This window comes from Macaca thibetana, chromosome 2 (genome assembly GCF_024542745.1).
Source record: "Macaca thibetana thibetana isolate TM-01 chromosome 2, ASM2454274v1, whole genome shotgun sequence".
In the NCBI taxonomy this organism is placed as follows: domain Eukaryota; kingdom Metazoa; phylum Chordata; class Mammalia; order Primates; family Cercopithecidae; genus Macaca; species Macaca thibetana.
Genome location: NC_065579.1, coordinates 68,184,350 through 68,197,641, shown reverse-complemented (window position 1 = coordinate 68,197,641; position 13,292 = coordinate 68,184,350). Strand labels below are relative to the sequence as shown.

Here is a 13,292-nt window from a genome sequence, read left to right as displayed (position 1 = left end):
ATGAGTCAAGACATATCTGTCAGCAATTTTCCAGAGACATTTACATTTATATAAAGAGATGCATAGAATCTCTGCCTCCAGAGAAATTATCCCGATTTCTCTGCATTAATTGTTAAAACAGCATAATCTGTATCACTAGTGAAGAATAGGGAAGAATATAAGAAGAGAAAAAGTGAAGAGGAGAAAAGATTTTAAAATCAACAGAAATCAAATGGTGAAGTTCATTTCTCTGAACCTTCTCTTTAAGTTGCCTCTCTTCAGCCAGATTCACATCCATTCCCCTTTACATTCAAAGTATGCTAACTTTATCAAAACAAATATGAAGGACAGGTGGGAACAATTCATCTTACTAAAGCATAAATAGCTTCTAAACATGAACATGTGAAATTTTATCTTTCCCATTAAATACTTTTAATGTGATATATATATATAATGTTAAATCTATATAATGTTATATATAGTGCTAATGTTATATATATATAAAACTATATATAACTATATATAAAAATATATATATATACACACACACACACACATCACAGTTTTTTTATCTGCTCATTGATTGATGAACATTTGGTTTGGTTCCACATTTTTGCAATTGCAAATTGTGCTGCTATAAACATGCACTTGCAAGTATCTTTTTTGTATAATTACTTCTTTTCCTCTGGGTGGATACTCAGTAGTGGGATTGCTGGAACAAATGGTGGTACTGCTTTTAATTCTTTAAGGAATCTCCACACTCTTTTCCATAGTGGTTGTACTAGTTTACATTCCCACCCTCAGTGTAGAAGTGTCCCCTTTTCACTGAATCCATGCCAACATCTATTATTTTTTGATTTTTTGATTATGGCCATTCTTTCAGTAGGAACGTGGTATCACATTGTTGTTTTGATTTGCATTTACCTGATCATTAGTGATGCCGATCATTTGTTCATATGTTTGTTGGCCATTTGTTCATATTTTCTTTTGAGAATTGTCTATTCATGCCCTTAGCTCACTTTTTGAAGGGATTGCTTGCTTGTTTTTCCTGTGAAATTGTTTGAACTTGTTGTAGATTCTGGATATTCGTTCTTTGTCAGATGTGTAGATGGTGAAGATTTTCTCCCACTCTGTGGGTTGTCTGTTTACTCTGCTGACTGTTCCTTTTGCACTGCAAAAGTTCTTTAGTTTAATTAAGTACCAGCTGTTTATATTTGTTTTCATTGCATTTGCTTTTGTTTCTTGGTCATCAAATCCTTGCCTGAGCCAATGTCTACAGTGCTATCTTCTAGAATTTGTGTAGTTTCTGGTCTTAGATTTAAGTCCTTAATCTGCCTTGAGTGGATTTTTGTATAAGGTGAGAGTTGAAAATCTAGTTTTATTCTCCTGCATGTGGCTTGCCAATTATTATGGCACCATTTGTTGAATAGGATGTCCTTTCCTCACTTTATGTTTTTGTCTGCTTTGTCAAAGATCAGGTGGCTGTATATATCAGGGTTTATTTCTGGGTTCTCTTCCAATGGTCTGTGTGATTATTTTTATACAGTACCATGCTATTTTGGTGACTATGGCTTTATAGTATAGTTTGAAATTAGGCAATATGATGCCTCCAGATTTGTTCTTTTTGCTTATTCTCACTTTGACTATGCATGGTCTTTTTTGATTCCATATGAATTTTAGGATTGTTTTTTCTAGTTCAGTGAAGAATAATGATGGTGTTTTGATGGGAATTGTATTGAATCTGCATATTGTTTCAGCAGTATGGTCATTTTCACAATATTCTTTCTAACCATCAATGAGCATGGGATGTGTTTCCATTTGTTTGTGTCATATATGATTTCTTTCAGCAGTGTTTGTAGTTTTCCTTGTAGTGGTCTTTCACTTCCTTGGTTAGGTATACTCCTAAGTATTTTATTTTATTTTATTTTATTTATGCAGCTATTGTAAAACGGGTTGAGTTCTTGATTTGATTCTCAGCTTGGTTCTTTTTAGTTTATAGAAGAGCTATCGATTTCTGCACACTAATTTTGTATCCGAAAATTTTGCTGAGCTATTTTATCAGTTATAGGAGCTTTTTGGAGGAGGCTTTAGGGTAGGTAAATGATCATAACATCAGCAAATAGCGACAGTTTGACTTCCCTTTACTGATTTAGATGCCCTTTCTTTCTTTCTCTTGTCTGATTGCTCTTGCTAGGACTTCCAGTACTATGCTGAAAATAAGTGAGAATGGCCATCTCTGTCTTGTTCCAGTTCTTAGAGAGAATGCTTTCAATTTTTCCCCATTCAGTATTATGTTGGCTGTGGGTTTGTCACATGGTTTTTATTACATTGAGGTATGACCCTTGTTTGCTGATTTTACTGAGAGTTTTAATCAAAATGGAATGCTGTAATAGGATCCTGTGATTTTTGTTTTTAATTCTGTTTATGTGGTGTATCACATTCATTGACTTGCATATGTTAAACCATCCCTGTATCCCTAGTATGAAACCCACTTAATCATGTTGGGCTATCTTTTTGATATGTTGTTGAATTTGGTTAGCTAGTATTTTGTTAAGGATTCTTGCATCTATGTTCCTCAGGGATATTGGTCTGTAGTTTACTTTTTTGGTTATGTCTTTTCCTGGTTTTGGTATTAGGGTGATACTGACTTTATAGAACAATTTAAGGGGGGTTCCCCCTTTTTCTGTCTTGTGGAATAATGTCGATAGGATTGGTACCAATTATTCTTTGAATAACTGGTAAAATTCTGCTATGAATACATGTGATCCTGGACATTTTTTTTGTTGGTAATTGTTTACTATCATTTTAGTCTCACTTCTTGTTATTGGTCTGCTCAGGTTATCTAATTCTTCCTGATTTAAGGTTGTGTCTTTCCAGGAATGTATCCATCTCTTCTAGGTTATCTAATTTGTGTGTAAAGGTGTTCATAGTAGCCTTGAATGATCTTTTGTATTTCTGTGATGTCAGTTGTAGTATCTCCCATTTCATTTCTAACTGAGCTTATTTGGACTTTCTCTCTCTTTTTCTTGATCAATCTTGCTAATGATTGGTCAATTTTATTTATCTTTTCAAAGAACTAGACTTTTGTTTCAGTTGTCTTTTGTATTTTTTTGTTTGTTTCAATTTCACTTAGTAATGTTTTGATCTTGGTTATTTCCTTTCTTCTTCTGAGTTTTGGTTTGGTTTGTTCTTGTTTCTCTAGTTCCTTGAGGTGTGACCTTAGATTGTCTATGTGTGCTCTTTTAGACTTTTTGGTGTAGGCATTTAGGGCTATGAACTTTCTTATTAGTACTGTCTTTGCTGTATCCAAGAGCTTTTGATAGGCTGTGTCACTATCATCATTCAGTTAAAAGACTTTTTAAATTTTCATCTTGATTTTATTTTTAACCCAATGATCATTCAGGAGCAGATTATTTAATTTCCATGTATTTGCATGGTTTTGAAGGTTCCTTTCAGAGTTGTTTCCAGTATTATTTTACTGTGGTCTGAGAGAGTGCTTGATATAATTTCAATTTTCTTAAATTTATTGAGGCTCATTTTGTGGCCTATCATATGGTCTATCTTGGAGAAAGTTCCATGTGCTGATGAATAGAATGCATCTTCTGTGGTTGTTGGGTAGAATGTTCTGTAAATATCTGTTAAGTCCATTTTTTCCAGGGTATAATTTAAATCCATTGTTACTTTGTTGACTTTCCATCTTGATGATCTTTCTAGTAGTATCAGTGGAGTATTGAAGTCTTCCACTATTACTGTGTTGCTGATTCCCTCAATTCTTAGGTCTATTAGTAATTGTTTTATAAATTTGGGAGCTCCAGTGTTAGGTGCATATATATTTAGGACTGTTATATTTTCCTGTTGGATAAGGCTTTTTATCATTGTATAATGTCCATCTTAGCCTTTTTAACTGCTGTTGCTTTAAAGTTTGTTTTGTCTGATATAAAAAATAGATACTTCTGCTGGCTTTTGGTGTTCATTTACATGGAATGTTTTTGTTCCCATCCCTTTATCTTGAGTTTATGTGAGTCCTTATGTGTTAGGTGAGTCTCTTGGAGGCAGCAGATGGTTGGTGAATAGTTATCCATTCTGTTATTCTGTGTCCTTAAAGTGGAGCATTTAGACCATTTACTTTCAATGTCAGTATTGAGATGTGAAGTACCATTCCATTCATTGTGCTATTTTTTGCCTGTATACCTTGTGTTTTTAAATTATGTTTTGTAGGTCCTGTGAGATTTATGCTTTAAAGAGGTTCTGTTTTGGTGTATTTCTAGGATTTGTTTCAAGATTTAGAGCTCCCTTTAGCACTTACCATAGTACTGATTCTGGTAGTAGCCAATTCTCTCAGCATTTGTTTGTCTGAAAAAAGGTTATATCTTTCCTTCATTTGTGAACCTAAGTGTCCCTGGATACAAAAGTCTTGGCTGATAATTGTTTTGTTTACGGAGGCTGAAGATAGAGCCCCAATCCCTTCTAGCTTGTAGGGTTTCTGCTGAGAAACATGCTGTTTTCTTTTGTAGGTTACCTGGTGCTTTTGCCTCATAGCTCTTAAGATTTTTTCCTTCATCTTAACTTTACATAACCTGGCAACAATGTGTCTAGGCAACGATATTTTCACAGTGAATATCCCAGGTATTCTTTGAGCTCTCTTTTATTTGGATTTCTAGGTCTCTAGCAAGGCCAGAGAAGTTTTCCTTGATTATTCCTTCAAATATGTTTTCCAAATTTTTAGATTTCCCTTCTTCCTCAGTAACAATAACTATTCTTAGGTTTGGTCATTTAACATAATCCCATACTTCTTGGAGGCTGTGTTCATATTGTCTTATTCTTTTTTCTTTGTCTTTATTGGACTGTGTTAATTCAAAAACCTCATCTTCAAGCTTTGAAGTTCTTTCCTCTGCCTGTATGATTCTACTGCTGAGACTATCATTTCTTTGTTTAAGTCCATGTGGTAGGATGATATCATCAACAAAATAAGCTTGAATAGATGAGAAGTATTCAAAGACTAAACCCTGGGCGATTACAAACTTTAGCCAAGGAGGAAATGACAAAGGAGGCTTAGAAAGAACAGCTCAAGTGTTGGGTTGGAAATAACATGCTGGGTCCTGGAAGCCAATTGAACAAAGCATTTAGAATGGAAGAAATGATCAACTATGCCAGTTGTTTGTTAGTAAGATAAGGACTGGAAACTGACATGTGGATTTGGCAACATGGAAGTCTTTGGTAACTTTGGCATGCAAACATTAGATGTAGTACTAGGGATAAAAGCCTGGTTAGAGTGAATTCAAGAGAAAATCAAGGGACACATTAGAGATAGCGAGTATGATGAACACTTCTATGTTTTGCTGTAAATAAAGCAGAAAAAATAGAACAGTAGTCAGAGAAACTACTGAAGTGACATTTACTTCAAAAAAATGAGATGAATAAAATCAGTTTATGCTGTTAAAAATAACATAATGAATGTAATATTTTTGATGCAAGAGAGGGTGGAGATTTGAGGAAGAAATATTTTTATAGGTAAGGAGGCCTGGGATAGGGTACACAGATGAAATTGTTCACTTTAGATAGAAGCCAGACAGTACGCCCTCAAGAAGGTGAGTCAAACAGAGTATCTCAATTTAGTCAGCTTAGGCCCCTTTCTTTTAAAGAGCTTTTAGGAGGACTTATACAATTTCTTTAAAAGGAAATTGGAAATGTAGATAAATATATTTCTCCGCAAAATATAATAATAATCAAGGAAGATAGGGAGAATGGATTGTGGTAAGGAAACTAGCCATCAATGCCACAGTTTATAATTTTCTTAGGTTTTGTCTCTCACTTCTATGTAAACCAATCAACTCTGATTCTTGGCCAGGGTTCCTATTTCAAATCCAGGTCAGGATGTAATTGACCGGTATAGCAGTAAGTTAAGAAAAGAAGGATTGAGAGTTTCATTATAAGTAAAAGGACTCTACCACTTGCCCTTTAGAGGCATGTCATAATGCCATTTTTATACACAATAATCAATAATCAATATGAAGAGTAAGAACAAACATGGAATCAAAATGTATTAGTAATATACTTGCTTTTGCAGACGACACAATTTAATGCTATTTTTTGAATTAAAAAAGTACGATATTTGATCCTTCTGCTCTACTGTTCTTTCTGTAGAGCGTAAATGCAAATATTTTGTATAAAATTTTAGTACATGGGATCCAAAATTACATATAATATATTTTGTGTTATGACTGTTATTTCATTTTTTTATTAATGAAACTTGTAAACCATACAATGTGTGACTAAACATCAATATAATTTTAAAGAGTCGAATATTACAAGGCTTATAATTTCTGGCAATGAACATGCATTGTGTTTTTAGGATTCTTCTTCCAAAGCACCTGAGTGTTACTTTCCCAGACAAAATAACTCTTATTCAGTCACGTCAACCAACTATTCATCAATGGGTGTAACAGCTGACCTCCAACTAAATACTGCAAATGCTAGAATAAAGTTACCTTCTGACCCCATCTCAACTCTTCGTGTGGAGGTGAAATATCACAAAAATGATATGTTGCAGTTTAAGGTATGCTTGATATAAACTACCTCAAAGCTAGTTTTGATTTTGGGTAATTTTGGAGATTTTGGATAATTCTGCGATTTGATATTTAATGTAGTATTAAAGGTTATTAACAGTTTTGATAATATTTTGATTCTATAAAAATATTTTTTCCTACACAACTCATAGCTAGGTGCCCAAGAAATGAAACTGATCATTCTTGCTAACTTTGTGATTAATACAATGATGATTTAAAAACTACCTTTAAATTCTTGCAAAATACATAAGTCATTTATTATCAAACTATGCTGATAGTGTCATTAAAATAAACAAAATTGGATGCCTACTCTTTTTACTATTTTTAAGTTGTGGCCTTAATTTTCTGGCCAATGTAATAAGACATACCAAAGCAATAATTTCATTCAACTTTTAGAGATAGCATATTTTTGTAACTTAAGAATCCCAAGGGATTCCATTAAGATAGTATTAGAAATTTTAAATATCAACACAATAACTAGATGTAAAATGTATTTCCAAAGATATTTTCTCGTACATTGTTGCTCACTATTTAGAAGCAGAAATGGCAACAAATCTCATTAGCAAACTCAAATGAAAAAATCAAATAATAAATCATCAAAAATTATAGGACTAAATGGACTATCTATAAGGAGAAAAACTATTAAAAATGTTCATATTAAGTATTTTAAAATTATAAATGAGTCAATTATCTTTTAAATGTTAATTCACTTGAGCTCAATCGCTGCTTTTAAAGTATTTTCATATAAATCTTAGTGAAATATCTTTCGAGACTTCATAAAATAACTTGTAAGTTTGTCTGAAAAAACAAACACCGTGCAATGGTTAAAATTCAGCAAGGGGTAAAGAACAAAAATTCACATAATTAAAACAGTGTGGAACTGGAGATAGAATTGCCTGATTGTTTATTGAAACGAGATGGCACAAAAGCATTGAAGATTGTGTGTGTGTGTGATGGCACAAAAGCATAGAAGATTGTGTGTGTGTGTGTGTGTGTGTGTGTGTGATGGCACAAAAGCATAGAAGATTGTGTGTGTGTGTGTGTGTGATGGCACAAAAGCATAGAAGATTGTGTGTGTGTGTGTGATGACACAAAAGCATAGAAGATACGTGTGTGTGAAGAAAGGTTTGCAAATTAATAATGAAGAAGTAGGTTATTTAATAATTTATATAGAAAAGTGTCTGTTTTCTGTCATATACTAAAATAAAATTTAGAATGAGTTGCATGTGAAAACTAAACATAGCCTAAAACAAATTTAACTGCATATTTATTTTGTATCTGGCTAGCAAAGGCCTTTCAAGCCACAGATAAAAAGGCATAAGTGACATAGGTAAAAATCTACACATTTTCTTACATACAAATAAAACATGTTTTCACATGGAAAAACACTATACACAATTAGAAGACAAAAAATGGGTAAATATCTGATAAATATGTGACTTAGGGAAAGCAATTTCAACTCATGTAATCAAGAAAAAATATCAAAACCTCTCATAAGAAGACATTTAACAGAAGAAACTAAAATATCAAGATAATTACACTCATTAAAAATTCTAGGAACAAAATGCAATTTAAAGTACAGTGGAACATAAATGCTAATAATGTAGAAAAAGATGAAATCTCATAAGAAATGAAATGAATAACAATGAAAAATAAATGCTTTTAATTTAACATAAATTAGCACTAGAGTACACATTTTGGTGAGAATATTAATCAGTAAACAAATTCTGGAAAGCAGTTTGTCAATAGTTATCAAAGACCCTAAAACGGTAAGTATACTCAGTCCCTAGAGGTATTTAAGAAATGTGCTGAAGAAATAAAAACACAAATAAACATAAATTAGCATTAGGGTTTATTGTATAATCATAGGTATGACAAAAAATATTGAAACAACTTCTGTTTTTAACCATGAAATAATTTTGGTATACCCATACTGTAGAATATTTAGCTCTAAAATTTCTGTTTTGATCTTATTGTATAGAAAACAAATCACAAAACAATTTTTAAAGGTTCAAAAATGCAGTACTCAGTTTGGTCCCATTATAAATGTGTATATGAAATTCTATATTGATATGGTTATATGGACCATGAATGTAGAGTTAGAAATTATATGGAGAAAAATTCTAAATATTCTTATTTGAGCCATTATTTAAATTATTTCATGACATGTACATGCTATGTCAGCAATCAGAGTAAACTTTTTTACTACTTATCTGCAATAGATTTACGATCCCCAAAATAAGAGATATGAAGTTCCAGTACCATTAAACATTCCAAACGCCCCAATAAGTACTTATGAAAACAGACTTTATGATGTTGAAATCAAGGAAAATCCTTTTGGCATCCAGATTCGACGCAGAAGCAGTGGAAGAGTTATGTAAGTGATTCCATGATTTGATATAAAGGATATTTTAATTTCAGCTTAGGATGGGAAAAGTAAAATGATTAACAACCTTCACTGTCCTAGAGTAGCATCACACAAAAAAATTTAAGTTGTGTTAAATAACTTTGCCCATTTTAATATTTCTAGCTAAACATAGTCCATGGGACTATTTTAAAGGATTGACCCACAATTTTATCTACAGTTTAGAGGTGTTCAATTTCACTATTAGTATCAGATTCATTCTTCTAATCAAGTTGAGAACCAAAACCAAAACCTCTTTTAAAAAGCATGATGAGTGTTGGCAAAAATAAGTATTTGGAAACAAATGAAGTAAATATTTATTAAAACTGTTGAAATAGTTTATTGGTGCTTGAATCTGATAGAATTAATAATTTATCTGCCATGTATTAGTGAAAATAAGTTACAACACATAAGTCTAGATATATTTTTATATTACAATGAATAAATTTAATTTTAAAATTATGGTCTTTATTCAAAATATCTAGAAACTATAATATATTGAAATATACTTTTATGTAATTTAAGTTTGCCATGCCATTCCTTAGATGATGTTATCAGGATGTTTTCTGGTATTGTCAGGATATGTACAAATAATGACTAAAACTATATCTGGATCATTAATTTTGTTGTTATGACAATATTTTTGTTCAAAAACATGTGAAGTTAAGTCATTTTATAAAAATATCTTGGTACAAGGGCATTATTCATTGTCATTTGGCAAGCATTATTCTCAATTAGTTTTCCAAAATAATAAATATAAAAAGTTAAAATATGCCCAGATTACTTGTAATACTTACGTTTCCTCTCCTTGCCAATGTTACTTTCCATCCTCCTTTATGTTCTTGCAAATGAGTTGAATAATATGTTTCTTGAAACACATTACTTCATACACAACTATTTTTATGAACATAAAATAAAGGAAGAAAAACACAATTGGGAGTAGTAATTGGCAAGAGTTCAACATTTAAATATCCATTAAACTTAAAATTCATTATAATATTGATTTATTTTTATTCTACATGTAGAAAAAAGTGTATTGTGATTAACTCAAGGGAGCAAGAAAATTGAGAACTTTTAATTTCTAGGTCACACATTACTGAGTCATTGATGATTTCATATTAATTTTATTTTTAAAAGGAATACTTGTCTAAAGAAGGACATGTACAATCATATTATTTATGATTCCCCTATAAGTGTACGAAACATATTTTACATATTCCTTAACTTAGCTAAAAGAAAAAATGTATTAGAATAGTTATCTATTTCCATTTGGTACCTGGGTATAATTAGGAATATAGAAAAAATATTGATTTTTTGATAATTTAAGAAAGAATTACCATTATCATTTGTGATACTATTTTGCATATATTTTGACAGACATAGCTTTATTTTCTTTTGTTTTCAGTTGGGATTCTTCGCTGCCTGGATTTGCTTTTAATGATCAGTTCATTCAAATATCGACTCGCCTGCCATCAGAATACATATATGGTTTTGGGGAAGTGGAACACACAGCATTTAAGCGAGATCTGAACTGGCATACTTGGGGAATGTTCACAAGAGACCAACCCCCTGGTGTAGGTACCAACATGTGACCACTCCATGAGGCAACTAAGACCATGAGTAGAATCCAAGCGACTTCTTTATAGGCCTGTGCTTTAGGATTGAAGTAATGACAAAGGCATTAGTTAGCAATCTCCAGAGCAGCTATAGCAATTTTCTGAGAAACAAACCCAAAAAGTCACCAGAAATTACAGGTGGAAGCAGAGGAGTGGATGGATAACAATTTGCTTGACTACTGTGAGAAGCCAGGCTTTGACTCAATACCTTAACTGTTTCAAATGCATAGAAAGGATATGCTGATTCTGTATTCCCAGTCAAGTTTACCTTTACTCCACTATAGAAAATATCTGCCTAACAGTTTCCTTGATTGTTTTTTACTTCTCAGATACTGATTTGATCTTTTTTCCCTTTATAAACCACAGTTGCAGTTGTGTAATTTTATGTGGCCAAACTGCAAATTACATCTTTACAATGTATTTTTATGTCCTCATGACACTTTTTCCAAAGATTTGTCTTGTTAATACAACACATTTTATGAATATTTAATGTACTGTACAACAAATAATATTATCTATAATATTCCAAACATAAAAATATATTTTAACAAAAATTATTCTATTTGTGTTTTTCACATGTGATGTGTACTTAAAAGGATATACTCAGTAGCATACTATAAGTTTGCATCCTATTGTAAGCATTTTTTATTGTTAGGTGCTCAAAGAGCTTGCATTTATAACATAATACTCCAAAGTTAGGTTATTGAAGGCTGTTTTCTATTAACACTAACTTGAAAGAATACGTTTTACCAAAACTGATTTCTTAAAATCCCTTCAGCATTTGTACAGATATTATTAGATTAATATACTTTTGATTATTGATATCTAAAATTACTTTCACTAGTAATTTTGTATATTACTGAAAATAAATTACTACAAAATCACTTTCAATGGTAATTTTATATATTAAGAATCAAAAGTATATAATCTAATAATATCTGACTATGATTACAGTATGAAACAATGAATTAAATATTTTATAAATATAAAAATGTAAATGTTCTATAAATATAAAATATATAAACAAGATATTTTCTGGACAGTTTAATTGTATTCATCACTTTTATCATTTCTAGGACATTTTACTATGGAAAAAATACCAGTTTATAGATAAGTTAAACATATAACCTTTGGAAAGAAACCAAACTACTCTAATGGCATAGTATTCTACATCAGATAATGTGGAAGCATTTGTGGTTGTTACATATTTGTATATTAATAGAAATTAATTTCTATTAATATACAAATATATAAAATACAAATAATATACAATATTACATAAAATATTTGTAAACTACTCTAAAGCAGGAAAAATTTAAACAATTATTTTCTAGGGAGACACATTTATTTTAACTGAAGCATGGTTTAAGGTTCGAGAAAAGAGGAATTTAAATACCACGGCTTGATTATATAATAAATTGTAAAATAACATTGATTAAATTCACATGCTATTGTTACTTAAAATATATTGTGCTTAATTTTTATATTTCAGTACAAACTTAATTCCTATGGATTTCATCCCTATTACATGGTTCTGGAAGAGGAGGGCAATGCTCACAGTGTTCTCTTACTCAACAGCAATGCAATGGGTAAAAATGTCATTTGTTGAATATCTCTTATTTTATGTGACTTTTTTATAAACTAATATATGTAGATAAAAATGGAATCTTATTTTGGATTTCCAGATGTTACATTCCAGCCAACTCCTGCTCTAACTTACCGCACAGTTGGAGGAATCTTGGATTTTTATATGTTTTTGGGCCCAACTCCAGAAGTTTCAACAAAGCAATACCATGAAGTATGGTTGCATATTTCTTTAAACAAAATTAAAAATGTTTATAGCATCAAGTAATTCTCTTAGTTCACACGTGAATTTTTTTTTAAAGGTAATTGGCCATCCAGTCATGCCACCTTATTGGGCTTTGGGATTCCAATTATGTCGTTATGGATATGCAAATACTTCAGAGATTCGGGAATTATATGACGCTATGGTCGCTGCGAACATCCCCTATGTATGTATATTAATTTTAAAACAATGTTAAATATGTAATATGTAAAAGTAGAATGAAATAATTAAACATGTATACTTTAAAATTAATTTAAGCATTATACTTTAAACTAATTAGACATGCTTTGTTTTTTTACTAGCACCTTATGTATTGGGTATGAGATTTATATACAGTGTCTTTGTCAGACAGATAAAACAGAGGAAGAAATACCATTCCTTTTACCTTTCCCTCCCTAATTATATCATGCTGTGTTGTGCTAAACAAGTCACTGTGCACTTGCTTTCCTCTCACAAACTCTGGGTTGCACAGGCAGTCACTATGTTCTCTTCATGTTAAGAGTTCACAGAAATGTGTATTGTCAACAATATAAGAATCTGTATCATCAACCGGAGAACAAGTTGGATGTGGAAATAATTTTTTTTTGCCCTGGAATAGATAATAGTTGTAATATATAATACAGATTCACTCAATATTCAGGAAGCTAAATATTCCAAAGTATCCACAAATGATCAATCTCTAAATCTCCTCATTATTTAGCAAAATTAAGGAACCTTGGGTTGCTGCTGGTAATACCTAAACATTAAAATATAGAAGACTTGATATATAAGAGTTTATTCTAAGAACAATCAGAAAAACCTCATTATAAGATATTGGTATTTATAGTAGGGTCCAATATAGGGTTCCTGAATAACTAGCATGGGAAATTAATTATGTATGT

The 13,292-nt window shown here is 31.4% G+C and overlaps 1 protein-coding gene across 1 annotated transcript in view; it reads left to right on the top strand.

The window, feature by feature from the left end:
• The window catches only part of SI (sucrase-isomaltase), a 102,095-nt gene that overhangs the window by 51,511 nt on the left and 37,292 nt on the right, over positions 1 to 13,292 (top strand). Inside the window, exons 26-31 of the mRNA XM_050778250.1 lie at positions 6,332 to 6,535; positions 8,768 to 8,922; positions 10,355 to 10,523; positions 12,058 to 12,154; positions 12,251 to 12,363; positions 12,452 to 12,577. Of these exons, the coding sequence (XP_050634207.1) occupies positions 6,332 to 6,535; positions 8,768 to 8,922; positions 10,355 to 10,523; positions 12,058 to 12,154; positions 12,251 to 12,363; positions 12,452 to 12,577 (864 nt within the window). The remainder of the gene's footprint in view (positions 1 to 6,331; positions 6,536 to 8,767; positions 8,923 to 10,354; positions 10,524 to 12,057; positions 12,155 to 12,250; positions 12,364 to 12,451; positions 12,578 to 13,292) is intronic.